The 14,769-nt window shown below is 50.7% G+C and overlaps 1 protein-coding gene across 1 annotated transcript in view; it reads left to right on the top strand.

Moving 5' to 3' along the window:
* LOC139279793 (palmitoyltransferase ZDHHC18-like) overlaps positions 1-14,769 on the top strand; it is a 38,782-nt gene that overhangs the window by 8,396 nt on the left and 15,617 nt on the right. Inside the window, exons 6-8 of the mRNA XM_070899017.1 lie at positions 1,958-2,060; positions 6,094-6,206; positions 7,794-7,890. Of these exons, the coding sequence (XP_070755118.1) occupies positions 1,958-2,060; positions 6,094-6,206; positions 7,794-7,890 (313 nt within the window). The remainder of the gene's footprint in view (positions 1-1,957; positions 2,061-6,093; positions 6,207-7,793; positions 7,891-14,769) is intronic.

The following is a 14,769-nucleotide window of genomic DNA, read 5'->3' as shown; positions in this document are numbered from 1 at the left end:
TCCCTCCCCCTCCCCTCACCATCAGGTCACCTCCCCTCCCCTCCCTCACCATCAGGTCACCTCCCCTCCCCCTCCCTCACCATCAGGTCACTCCCTCCCCCTCCCTCACCATCAGGTCACCTCCCCTCCCCCTCCCTCACCATCAGGTCACCTCCCCTCCCCCTCCCTCACCATCAGGTCACCTCCCCTCCCCCTCCCTCACCATCAGGTCACTCCCTCCCCCTCCCTCACCATCAGGTCACCTCCCCTCCCCTCCCTCACCATCAGGTCACCTCCCCTCCCCTCCCTCACCATCAGGTCACCTCCCCTCCCTCTCCCTCACCATCAGGTCACCTCCCCTCACCATCAGGTCACCTCCCCTCCCCTCCCTCACCATCAGGTCACCTCCCCTCCCCCTCCCTCACCATCAGGTCACCTCCCCTCTCCCCCTCCCTCACCATCAGGTCACCTCCCCTCCCCCTCCCTCACCATCAGGTCACCTCCCCCTCCCTCACCATCAGGTCACCTCCCCTCCCCCTCCCTCACCATCAGGTCACCTCCCCTCCTCCCCCTTCCTCACCATCAGGTCACCTCCCCTCCTCCCCCTCCCTCACCATCAGGTCACCTCCCCTCCCTCACCATCAGGTCACCTCCCCTCCTCCCCCTCCCTCACCATCAGGTCACCTCCCCTCCTCCCCCTCCCTCACCATCAGGTCACCTCACCTCCTCCCCCTTCCTCACCATCAGGTCACCTCCCCTCCCCTCCCTCACCATCAGGTCACCTCCCCTCCCCCTCCCTCACCATCAGGACACCTCCCCAACCTCACCATCAGGTCACCTCCCCTCCCCCAACCTCACCATCAGGTCACCTCCCCTTCCCCAACCTCACCATCAGGTCACCTCCCCTCCCCCTCCCTCACCATCAGGTCACCTCCCCTCCCCCTCCCTCACCATCAGGTCACCTCCCCTCCCCCTCCCTCACCATCAGGTCACCTCCCCTCCCCCTCCCTCACCATCAGGTCACCTCCCCTCCCCCTCCCTCACCATCAGGTCACCTCCCCTCCCCCTCCCTCACCATCAGGTCACCTCCCCTCCCCCTCCCTCACCATCAGGTCACCTCCCCTCCCCCTCCCTCACCATCAGGTCACCTCCCCTCCCCCTCCCTCACCATCAGGTCACCTCCCCTCCCCCTCCCTCACCATCAGGTCACCTCCCCTCCCCCTCCCTCACCATCAGGTCACCTCCCCTCCCCCTCCCTCACCATCAGGTCCCCTCCCCTCCCCTCCCTCACCATCAGGTCCCCTCCCCTCCTCCTCCCTCACCATCAGGTCCCCTCCCCTCCCCCTCCCTCACCATCAGGTCCCCTCCCCTCCCCCTCCCTCACCATCAGGTCACCTCCCCTCCCCCTCCCTCACCATCAGGTCACCTCCCCGCACCATCAGGTCACCTCCCCTCCCCCTCCCTCACCATCAGGTCACCTCCCCTCCCCCTCCCTCACCATCAGGTCACCTCACCTCCCCTCCCCCTCCCCCAACATCAGGTCACCTCACCTCCCCTCCCCCTCCCCCAACATCAGGTCACCTCACCTCCCCTCCCCCTCCCCCAATATCAGGTCACCTCCCCTCCCCCTCTCCCACCATCAGGTCCCCTCCCCTCCCCCTCCCCCACCATCAGGTCACCTCCCCTCCCCCTCCCCCACCATCAGGTCACCTCCCCTCCCCCTCCCTCACCATCAGGGAAATGTTAACATAACAGAGCAGAGCAACAAAAATGAACTGGCTGGGAGAATCAGCTGCTGAGCAGTACGAGGCCTGAGGGTCAGAGACTTGAGGGGAGGCTATGTGGGGAGTAATGCGAGGGAACAGTTTGTAGGGTGGGTGTGGATGAAGTATGCGGTGGAGGGGATAGAGACGATGGGTATTGGGAGAGTTGGATTGTGTTTGAACACTGCGATGACCATTTCCTTGACTCCACTCACCGCACTCGAGCTGGTGGTCTGTTTCTTCTCAGTCTGGTCTATTCTGGGCCTCTCAGGGTTCCATACGTATCTGGTGGCTTCCAACCTGACAACGAATGAAGATGTGAGTGAAGCGATGTCTGTGTGTGTGCGTGTGTGTGAAAACAGAAGCGAAACTAATACACACACTCCCTGATATCCAGTTTTATGTAATAAACGCACTCCCTGATATCCAGTTCTATTTAATACAGAAATTCCCCGATATCCAGTTGCATTTAATACACACACTCGATAACCAGTTCTGTTTAATACAGAAATTCCCCGCTATCCAGTTCCATTTAATACACACACTCGATAACCAGTTCTGTTTAATACAGAAACTCCCCGATAACCAGTTCTACTTAATACACACACTCCCGATGTCCAGTTCTATTTAATACTGATATCCATTTGTGTTTCTGACATTGCCTGTCGCTGAATGATTCCGATCAGTCTTCCATGATACATGAGTGTGGAAGTATTGCAAATGTGCTTCATGGCTTCCATTTTTTGAAGTGGAGCTCATTTTGTTCCAGTGACACTAGAGGCAGGATTAACCTCTCCATACGGACGGGCGATTAAAGCTGCTCATTAATGTAAAGAGTCGATCAGTGTTCACTCCGTGGTAACAATGGCGGCTACTCACCAACCACTGGGACTTGGAGTTCATGAATGCAAACTACTTTCCTGCTTTCGTTACAAGCTTGTTACAGTCATTGCAATTAACTGGGGAGATGACACAGTACTATTATAATGTCATTGTGCACGCAATTCTCGGCATCCAGAGTTGCCTTTAATATACTGTGTTCAGTTTGTTCCTAATATTGATGAGTGAGCAGTGAGTGGACAAGTGCACCACTGGAAGTTGAGTTTGATTCAAGCGTATATTGGTGGGATGAAAGTCAGTCTCTGTCGGTCGCCTCTCTCTCTCTCTCTCTCTCTCTCTCTCTTTCTCTCTCTCTCTTTCTCTCTCTCTCTCTCGGTCGGCTTCTCTCTTTCTGGAGGTCTGCCTCTCGCTCTCGGTCACTCTCACTCTCTCATCATACTCTCTCCCTCTGTTTCTCTGTGTCAGTCTCTGTTTTATCTGTTTTTTATTTAAGTACGGCAAACTTTGAAGGAATGAGAAATAAATTTACCGAAGTAACCTGGTCTGAATTATTAATGGATAAACATGCAGACCAACAGTGGGGTGAAGATTTTTACGATATAGAACCAATGAATACCCCTAAAAGACAACAGCTCCACTTGTGTAAATAAGTAACGATGATTAACAAGAGTTAACAGACAGCATCAAACTAAAAGAAAAGGCTTACACAAATGCAAGGAAAAGTGGAAATCCAGCAGACAGAGAATTATAAAATGCAACAAAGGAATACAAAGAAAGCAATAAGTGGTGCAAAAATCACTAGCAAGGGATAGTGAAGATAACAGCAAAAGTGTTTATTAAATATATTAAGAGAGTGTATCAAGGAGCAATGTTGAGCTCATTAAAGATAGATACAGGTGATACTATAATGGACAGTAAAGAAATGGCAGACTTGTTAAATGAGTAAATTGTATCCATTTTCACAGTGGAAGGAATAGGATAAAATACCATCGGTACAAGGGAACTTAAAAATAAGCGAAGGAGAGGAACTTAGTAGATTGAATATTTTTTTTTTTAAAGCTAATGGAGAAAGCAATGAGACTTAAGACAGATAAATTATCTGATCGTTTCCGCCCCACGGTATTAGAAATAGGTAAGGGAATTGCAGGTGTGTTAGTCACAGTTTTCCAAAGTTCTCTAGATTCAGGAATTGTGTCTTTGGATTGGAAAATTGCAAATGTTCCTCCATTATTTAAGAAGGGAGGGAGAGAGAAACCAGGAAACTACAGACCTGTTAGTTTATCAGTGTGGGAAAGTTACTGGAATCATCAGAGACGGAGTGAATGAACACTTGGACAAGTATCAGTTGATCAAAGAGAGTCAGCATTTCTGAAGGTTGGTTCATGTCTGACTAATCTAGTTAAATTTCTTGAACTCACTATCCAGGTGAACATGGGAGTGTCTTAAGGATGTTGTCTATATGGACTTCCAGAAGGCATTAGATAGGTTCTCAGTTGCAAGCACAAAGCTACCCCAATTTCCCTGACAATTGGAGAGAAACTATGGGGTGACTTGTGGGGAATGGAAGTGCCACATCGATACAGTAGTGCCTGCAGATTTGGGGAACTGCTGTTCTAGATTGCAAAGCTCGGCATTTCTTTTCTGCTGCCCCTAATTTGGAAGTGTTTGATGGGACAATGCAAAGGGAGTTTTACTTTGTATCTAACCCATGCTACCAAAAGTTTGTCGCCATCCTCTGCTTGCACCACGACGAATTGCAAGCCGTGATCCTGACCAACGGATCCATCACAGACCCAATCCGCGTCCGGACCGGGGTCAAGCAGGGCTGCATCATCGCGCCAACCCTCTTCTCGATCTGCCTCGCTGCAATACTTCACCTCACACTTAACAATCTCCCCGCTGGAGTGGGACTAAACTACAGAACCAGTGGGAACCTGTTCAACCTTCGTCGTCTCCAGGCTATGTCCAAAACCGTCCCATCCTCTGTCATCGAACTACAGTATGCGGACGACGCTTGCATCTGCACACATTCAGAGGCTGAACTCAAAACCATCGTCAACATCTTCACTGAGGCGTATGAAAGCATGGGTCTTACACTAAACATCCGTAAGACAAAGGTCCTCCACCAACCTGACCCCGCCACACTGCACTGCCCTCCCAGTTATCAAGATCCACAGCGTGGCCTTGGACAATGTGGACCACTTTCCATATCTCGGGAGCCTATTATCAGCAAGCGCAGACATCGATCACAAGTTTCAACACTGCCTCCAGTGCGCCAGCGCAGCCTTCAGTCGCCTGAGGAAGAGTGTTCGAAGATCAGGCCCTCAAATCTGGCACCAAGCTTATGGTCTACAGGGCTGCAGTGATACCCACCCTTCTGTATGGCTCAGAGATGTGGACCATATACAGTAGACACCTCAAATCGCTGGAGAAATACCACCAACGATGTCTCCGCAAGATCCTGCAAATCCCCTGGGAGGATAGACGCACCAATGTCAGTGTCCTCGATCAGGCCAACATCCCCAGCATTGAAGCACTGACCACACTCGACCAGTTCCGTTGGGCGGGCCAAATTGTTCACATGCCCGACACAAGACTCCCAAAGCAAGCGTTCTACTCGGAACTCCTACACAGCAAGCGAGCCCCAGGTGGGCAGAGGAATCGCTTCAAGGACACCCTCAAAGCCTCCCTGATAAAATGCAACATTCCCTGGCTAAAGACTGCCCTAAGTGGAGGAAGAGCGTCCGGGAGGGCGCTGAGCACCTCGAGTCTCATCGCCGAGAGCATGCAGAAAACAAGCGCAGGCAGCGGAAGGAGCATGCGGCAAAACAGGCTCCCCACCCACCCTTACCTTCAATGACTGTCTGTGCCATGTGTGACAGAGACTGTAATTCCCATATTGGACTGTACAGTCACCTGAGAACTCACTAAGAGTGGAAGCAAGTCTTCCTTGATATCGAGGGACTGCCTATGATGATGACCTGCCCTGGGACTGTTGATGGGACAGTATAGAGGGAGCTTTATTCTGTATCTAACCCGTGCTGTACCTACCCTGGGAGTGTTTGATGGGACAGTATAGAAGGAGCTTTACTCTGTATCTAACCCGTGCTGTACCTACCCTGGGAGTGTTTGATGGGACAGTGTAGAAGGAATGTTTGACGGGGCAGTGCAGAGGGAGCTTTACTCTGTATCTAACCTGTGTTGTACCTGCTCTGAGAGAGTTTGACGGGACAGTGTGGAGTGAGTGTTTGAATGTACCCCTTGGTGTGCGAGGCTGGTACTGAATAAGATACTGCACATTCCTGAACCGTCGCCCATCACTTGACTCGAGTGATGTGTCCCCGGGTGATTGCCTGCTGAGTGCTAACTGATGCGGGTTGTACAGAGGAGAGAGCTCTACAAAGAGGTGTTGGAGAGAAATGCAGTTTAAAAATATAAATTGTTACGTGAATGTTTTGTGTATCTGATCCTGCTCTTTGTGTAATGACCTGTGCTTTAATGTTTTTAACAGATTAAAGGCTCGTGGTCCAGTAAGCGAAGCTCAGAGGAAAGCACTAATCCCTACAGTTACAACAGTATTGTCACTAACTGCTGTGCAGTCTTGTGTGGACCAATGCCACCCAGGTAGGAACAGAAACCTGCAGACCCGTCTCTCTCCCTCGCTCCCCCTCTTCCTCTTTCTTCCTTTCACTGAACCCTGGTAAATTGGGCACTAATACTTACTATCTGTGCAATGTCTCCCAGTGCTTTGTGCCAGTATTGCAGGACCTTGGGATTTGTACGGTATTTCCTGCTCTGGATCAAGGGCAGGCGTTGGAGCTCTTGACAGTAGGAGATTTTTACTCTCGATTGGATTTGTGCATCAGACTAAAATAAAATAGCAAATAGTTTTTCAATCAAGGGATTGACTGAGTAAAAGATTGAATTGCATATACCTTTATTCATTGTACTGCCTGTGGCATTGGTTCCATCAGGCGCAAAAGGATATAGTTCAATCTGCAGTGTAATACACTTGTGCTGTCCCGTCAGTCGACAGTGCCCCATCTCCCTGGCACTGCCTCCCTCTGCAGACAGCAGTATATCAGCACAACCTCCCTCTGCTGACACATTCCCCTCTCCCTGGTGGTCAGCACTGCCCCCCCTTCTACGGGCACTGCCCCCCTTCTACGGGCACTGCCCCCTTCTACGGGCACTGCCCCCTTTCTACGGGCACTGCCCCCCTTCTACGGGCACTGCCCCCTTCTACGGGCACTGCCCCCCTTCTACGGGCGCTGCCCCCCTTCTACGGGCGCTGCCCCCCTTCTACGGGCGCTGCCCCCTTCTACGGGCGCTGCCCCCTTCTACGGGCACTGCCCCCCTTCTACGGGCACTGCCCCCCTTCTACAGGCACTGCCCCCCCTTCTACAGGCACTGCCCCCCCTTCTACAGGCACTGCCCCCCCCTTCTACAGGCACTGCCCCCCCCTTCTACAGGCACTGCCCCCCCCTTCCTAAGGGCATTGCCCCCCCCTTCTACAGGCACTGCCCCCCCTTCTACAGGCACTGCCGCCCCCCCCTTCTACAGGCACTGCCCCCCCCCCCCCTTCTACAGGCACTGCCCCCCCCTTCTACAGGCACTGCCCCCCCCCCCCTTCTACAGGCACTGCTCCCCCTTCTACAGGCACTGCCCCCCCTTCTACAGGCACTGCCCCCCCTTCTACAGGCACGTCAGCATTGTCCACTCTGCAGTCACTGCCCCCCTTCTAGCCAGTGCGTTGTTTCTTCTGAAAAGTAAATTTAAAACAGATATTAAGAATTTATTTCTGAGAGAGTGGTAAATATCTGGAATAATCTGCCAGGGCATTAAATACGCAATCATTAGTGGAGTTCAGGCTGGGCAATTGGAGAGATGAAGTTCTATGGAACAGTTGAATTATTGGAAGAATGGGCTTCGATGGGACAGTTGGAGGACTGGAGGATGGGCTTCGATGAGGGAATAATTAGTGCACTACAAGGATGAGGTTGAATAGCTGAAGGGCCTTTTGTTGTCCTGCTCTTATTTCTCTATAATAGAGAAACACCAAAGAAATATCCCAGACTATGTCTCGGACCTGTTTAGCCATCTTAAGTTTGTATGCAGATTAAGTTTGTATGAGTATATTGACTGGTGCTCTGATCTATTCATTGATACATAGCTGCAGATTGCTCACTACTTTCTCTCTCTGTTCCCCAGTTTAATTGACAGGCGGGGTTTTTCGGACCCAGATACAATGCAGCAGTCTGGGCACCAGCATAATGTTTCTCAGGGAACGAAAACAGAAGTCAACCTGGTAGGAGGTGACCTCCCTAATGATGGTGTGAATTAATGCCATGCTGTCGTGTTTGACTCCACCTTCCCTCATGCATCTGTCCATTCCCCTCTTACCCCATGACCTCACCCTGAGCATGAGCGGAAGCAGAGGCTGCCACTTGTGGGAATGTTTAACTGCCTGACTCGGTGACATTTTGCATGCAGTTCCGTGGCTGGGAATGTCACTTGAGCCAAGCTCTCGGAAACAGATTGACTCCATGTGTACAAGCGCATGGGTGTTGTGAAGGATCAGCGCTGGACTCGTGCAGCAAATGGGCTGTAAGGACTACGGGACGTGTTATTGACTGCAGTCACCTGCCTGACCAGTTTGGGGACATTTCTTTGGAGTTCATCTCCATTATAGTGAAATAAGAGCAGGATCATCCTGCTGGAATGAGCTGCCGCGGAACACTGAAGCCAGCTGTGTGTTTAGACACAGCATAGCGGCTGCTGGTGCTGAACTATGCTACTGTTACAGTAAAGGGACAGAGAATGGGAGCTATGTTAAAGGGTTATGTTGTATTTGAAAGGGGGTGGTGGAACCTGAGGGTGGAGGATGGCTGTCCTTTTAATCTAATTAATGAACCGCTCAGTGCATCTTTTGCTTCAAATGGATTATGGGATGATTGCTATCATGTGACTGTTACTGTGGGTTGGTGGTGCCCTGCAGAATGTTCATTACCCTGGGGCACTCGGCATGAGTGTGTTCTGGGTGTTTGAAGGGGATGGACCCAAGAAAAGCACTACAGAAAAGGGTTGTCGCAGGGTGTGCCGAGCATTGCTACAGCCTGAAATCTGGTGAAGGTTGGCCGAGGGGCCTCTTTCTGCACTATGGGACCAGGCTGCAGGATTGGAAGTTGCACTCCAGGATCCTGCTTGTACTTTCAGCACTATCTTTGCCAATTTACACACCGCAACGAGAATTGCACAAGAAACATCCTGCCAATTTGTTCTACCACGATGTATTATTTTAAAATATTTTTGTTTTAATCCTCTGTGCCAGTGTGTCTGTGTCTGTACAGAGAATGTCATTTAATTATTGCTGTTTATTTTCCATTATCTTGTTTTTATAATAAAATCGGTGATATCCGTCTAAGAGTCTTCCCTGATGAACTCTGAGAAGTAGAAATAAAACGGGGGAGTTAGATCAGAGGTTGTGGAAGGGAGTGGAGAGATTGGGATGGGCAGAGGTCTGACAGAATAGAGATGGCTGGTTGAAGTGTCCCACTGTATTATCATGCGTTCTAACTCGGCTCTCACAAGTTGTAAGTTTCGTCTTGACTTTACATCGGTTTCCCTACAATACGTGCTTCTCTCAACATATTGTCGCGGGAAAGAATGGCAAAATCTGAGGCACAGCATCTCAATGGCAAATACTGTCCAACTTGGAGATTTTTAGTACAATATTCAGGTTTATTTTCTGGTTCACAAAGATTTTTCCTGAATTAAAATCGGTGCAGGTTCCCTGCTGCCTGAGTTGGTGAAAGCGCTGCCTGGTGTGCTGCTCCACCATACAAAACAAAAAGGTTCCAGGTTCGAATTGCAATCTGCTGAGTTACCTCATTTCAGCTGAGTCCAAACTTAGCCGGGGGTTGCAAAGGGATAATCAGCTGGGGCTCCTACTCCTGATCACTATCCAGCGACCTCTGTGAAGTGTATGTGTGTGGATGTTGGGTAAGGCCGGCATCGTGCCCAGTTGTGATGTCCCCACACAGTTGAATAACCTGTTGACGCTCACAGCCTCAGCACACATGATGAATGGTTCTTGGCAGCAAGGTGTCCAGTTAGTGCTTCGAGGGGTAGGGAGCAAAAGGGAGGAGAACTGGGAAAAAAACCCCACACAAATCTTGAGGTTTTGGATGCAGCTTAATGTCCTAATACTGGTGACATTGGAACTGCAGAGACCTGGAACAATTCGACAGAAGCAGTGTGTGTCCTGGGAAGGTAAATGAGCTCCCTTACAGTCAGGATTTAAATGAATGTCGGAGGCCACTGTGAGTACACACAGCCTCCGTGACAGTCTGATTCCGTGCTGCCGGTGGTGATCATCTGTTTCTAACCACAGTCCTCATGACACAAGTTGGTGCTGCCTATTGGGTGTGGGGGGTGGACTCCATGACACGAGGCGTCTGCAGGAGGCAGTGGGACCGAGACTAAATGTCTATGATGGGTGGTTAAAGGGTCAATGGTGGCTAGGCAGTACGGGTCTTGAGATGGGATGTGAGGTTTTAATGCACTGTTTGGTTCAGCCTGAACAGGAGGGTTGGAATTGAGGACTGCGGTGTTATTATTTTGGTGTGGGGGGCTGCAGGGTGGATGATGATAGGTTTACCTGTGTTGAGCTGGAGAAGTTGTGAGCTCGTCCCTGATTTCATTTTCTTAGAAATTCAGAGGCAATAATCGGACTCTGAATACTGGCTCCCCACCCCTGCGAGTCAGTCCAAGGTTAGGCCCAGTGTGGGAATCTATTCCGATTTTCTAGTAACTTAGGAATTTGGGCAGACTCCAAATTGATTGGAGGTGGAGACCCCTTAGCTTTCGGATCGATGGGCCCTTGCTTGGAACGTGTTTCATACCATTGAAGGAGGTTGCTGTGTTTTATTTTATTCATTCTCGGGATGTGTGTGTCACTGGCAAAGCCAGCATTTATTGCTCATCCCTAGTTGCCCTTGTGAAGGTGGTGGTGAGCTGCAGCCTTGCACTGCTGCAGTCCATGTGGTGAAGGTGCTCCCACAGTGCTGTTATGTCAGGAGTTCCAGGATTCTGTCCCTGCAATGAAGGAACAGTGATACATTTCCAAGTCAGAATGGTGTGCATCTTGGAGATGATGGTGTTCCCATGTACCTGCTGCCCTTGTCCTTCTCGGTGTTGGAGGACTCGGGTTCAGGAGGTGCTGTTGAAGAAGCCTTGGCGAATTGCTGCAATGCATCTTGTAGATAGTACACACTGCAGACACTGTTGGTGGATGGAGTGGATGCTTAAGATGATGGAGGGGGTGCCGATCAAGAGGGCTGCTTTGTCCTGGATAGTATCGAGCTTCTTGTTGGAGCTGCACCCATTCAGACAAGTGAAGAGCATTCCATCACACTTCTGACGTGCCTTGTAGAGAGTCACTGGGGAGTCAGGAGGTGAGCCGCTTGCCACAGAATATCCAGCCTCTGATATGCTCTCGTAGCCATGGCATTTATGTGGTTGGTCCAGTTGAGTTTCTGATCAATTGTGACCCTCAAGATGTTGATGGTGGGGAAGTGTTGATAGCAATGCCATTGGATGTCAAAGGGAAGTGGTTAGACTCTCTCCTGTTGGAGATGGTCATTACCTGGCACTTGTGCATCTGAAACTGAGTTATAAGCACAGTACCTGTGATGCTGAGTCACGCCCACACTGTGCTAAGCAGACTGCAGGGGTGCTCCCTCCCTCCCTGTGCCTGATGTTGATAACTGCAGCTTCCTGTGGAAATGTTTCCTTTCTTCCTGAACTCTTTTCTGCAGGTTGAGCTGTAATGTTTGCAGAACCTTAATCTGCCGAGACATTTGACCCATTTATGTGAGACCAGTCAAAGCAGAGCATTGTCGCTGGTTGCGATTTATTTTACGGTCAACAATCTGCTAGAGAAAATTTGTCTAAATGTGTGCTGACTGCACTCTAACTGTGCCTCTCTGTGTCTTGCCTCAGCTGCTATTTAGTACAGTGACTGCTTCATTGGACTGGGTGTCCTGTCTGGCACACCAGCTACTTGAGAAACTGGGGGAACTGGTTCCATTTGTGAACTATAAATTCATTTTAAGCTCTCCCAATTTCTCGCTATGAACTGAGCCATGTTGAGCAAGAAGGTCCCAGGTCTGTTTGCTTCTGTCTGCTGCGTTAGCTGATGGCAGTCGAGTGCTAGAATTGGCCTCGGCAGCTCTGCGTTAGGGAAGGAAGAAATCACCCAGGGTTCCTGCTCCTGACCACTGCATGGCTCTGGTGAGGACATGATCGAACCCAAGTATCCAACTAACGGGACTGATATCTGAAGAATGGCCACTTCCATGAGCTACTGGAAGTATGTTTGAAGTTCATGGAACTGGATCCCAGCAAGGGAATTGTTTAGATTGCGTTGTTGAATGACTCAGTGAACTGTGGCCCGAGATTTGCAAACTGTTACTGTTTATTGGCTTGGAGAGTTTCTAAATGAGAGGGAATGTTTCTCGGGAAGCGAGTTACGTATTCAGGATTCTGCTGTGCTGCTTGTTAATGAGCTGTCGTCCAAACATCACTCCCACCCCCCCCCCCCCGTGTACTGCAGGAATTCACTGAACTTTCAAACTGTTGCATACACGGCCAGTTACCATTGGGAGCATTCAATGTAGTGTTATCCTGGTGATTCCAGACAGACGCTGCCCAGAATGACCACAATTGATGGCATCTTGTGTCGTGCAATACCAAGCAAACGGCCATTCATTTTGTGTGTGTTGACAGCATATTCCTCCATTGAGAATATCTCATTGCAGCCAGGTTAAAGTAAGAGAGCAGAGAGGGTGAGGCAGGGGGAGGTGCTATTATCTCTATAAATCAGCAGAGCCTAGTCTCCAGTCGTCTTGGATCCCCTTGCCACTGGACCAAGACCTTGCTTTGTCAAGCCCGTGTGGTAGCTGGTGTGCAACGGCCACCACACATTAAAATAACACACACAGGCATCTTTCGCACTTTAGGATGACGTTCGGGACCTGCAACGTCAGGATCCTTATGGACAACCCTAACAGCAACAGACCGGAACACCGCTCCGCTGTCATTGCCCGGGAACTCGGGCGCTTCAACATTGACATCTAAGCAAGACCCGGCGGGCAGGGGAAGGCCAGCTCAAAGAACAAGGTGATGGCTACACCTTCTTCTGGAAAGACAAACCAGAAGTAGAATGGCGCCTCCATGGGGTTGGCTTCACCGTAAAAAAAATGAGCTCGTGGGCCGTCTCAGTGACTCCCCCTGCAGGATAAACGAATGCCTCATGACTCTTCGGCTCACCCTAGCCCGGAACCAGTGTGCTACGGTCTTCAGCGCATACGCCCTAACACTGGAAGCTACAGATGAGACCAAAGAGGAATTCTACTCCATCCTCGAACAATCCCTGATCTGAGTCCCAACGAGTGACAAGCTAATCCTCTTTGGCGACTTCACCGCCATAGTCGGAAAGGACATTTAACCTCTGGGGAGGTGTGATTGGCAGAGAAGGGGTAGGGAAAGCCAACTCCAATGGCAACCACCTCCTGACGAAATGCTTAGAACACAGCCTCGTCATAGCTAATACCCTGTTCCGTCAGAAGGACAAATATAAAGCTTCATGGCAACACCCTCGCTCCAAGCACTGGCATCTGCTAGACTACGTCATCGTCCGAGCGAGGGACCGCAAAGACGTGCACATCGCCTGCGTCATGACAGACGACTGCTGGACGGACCACCGTCTAATTAGTTCTGTCATCACCATCAACATTGCCCCAAAACAGCGATGACAACAGAAACAATGCCGCAGCAAAATCATGCCGGTGCACTCAAAGATCCTGCTAAGAAAGCCCTATTCAGCTAGCACCTCGCTACCAACCTGACTGCTCCCAATGACCCAGAGATGCAGAGTGTCCACAGTGCCTAGTCAACCCTCAAGGCTTCCATAATCAGCACCTGTCAAGAGATGTTCAGTCACTCGGCCAGGAAACACCAAGAACGAGAACGACCAGGAGATCCAGGAGCTAATGTGCCACAAGTGCAAGGCATTCTTGGACTGGAAGCAGCAACACAACTTGAGGGCAAGAAAGCAGCTCTACAGACGTCTGAAGGCTGAGATCCAACAGAAAACCCATGACCTAAAGAACAGATAGTGGGTGGAGAAAGCTCACGAAATCCAGCAGCTAGCCGACAACCACGATGTGCGAGGATTCTTTAGCACACTCGAGATGACCTACAGCCCAAGCACCCAAGGCCCTATCCCACTACTGGCCAAGAACGGAGAGGTGCTCATCAAGGACAGAGAGGCAGTCAGTGCCCGCTGGAAGGAGCACTTCGAGGATCTCCTCAATCGAGACTCTGTCTTTGACGTGAGTGTCCTCGACTCCATCCCACAGCATGCCACCCGCCACCATCTCCGCACAATCCCAGTCCTGCGCGAGGTTGAAAAGGCCATCCGACAACTGAAGAACAAGAAGTCATCAGCAGCAGATGGAATCCCCGCCGAAGCACTAAAACATGGTGGAGAAGCACTACTGGTGCGGATCCATGACTTCATCTCTCTTATCTGGAAGAAGGAGATCATGCCAGGAGATCTCGGATGCTGTAATCGTGACTAACTTCAAGAAACGTGAAAAGTCCGACTGCAGTAACTGCAGAGGATCTCCCTGCTGTTGACCATCAGGAAAATCATCGCAAGAATCCTCCTGAATCGCTGCATTCCTGTGGCTGAAGAACTCCTTCCAGGGTCGCAATGCGGATTCCGCCCACTAACGGGCACAATGGACATGATCTTCACCGCGCGGCAGATACAAGAGAAATGCAGGGAAAAGCACCAACATGGCCGCCATCGACCTCGCAAAGCCTTCAACACTGTCAACCGTGAAGGGTTATGGAGCATTCTCCTCAGATTCGGCTGCCCTCGAAGGTTTGTCACCATTCTCCGCCTGCTCCGCGATGACATGCAAGCATTGATCCTGAGCAACGGATCCACCACAGACCCATTCCACATTCGGACCGGGGTCAAGCAAGGCTGTGTCATCACACCAACGCTCTTCTCGATCTTCCTTGCTGCAATGCTCCATTTCACCCTCGGCAAGCTCCCTGCTGGTGTAGAGCTAAATTACAGGACAAACGGGAATCTGTTCAACCTCTGCCGCCT

Source organism: Pristiophorus japonicus, chromosome 14, assembly GCF_044704955.1.
Source record: "Pristiophorus japonicus isolate sPriJap1 chromosome 14, sPriJap1.hap1, whole genome shotgun sequence".
Lineage (NCBI taxonomy): Eukaryota > Metazoa > Chordata > Chondrichthyes > Pristiophoridae > Pristiophorus > Pristiophorus japonicus.
Note: the sequence above shows the minus strand (reverse complement) of the source record. Positions and strands in the feature narration are given on the sequence as shown.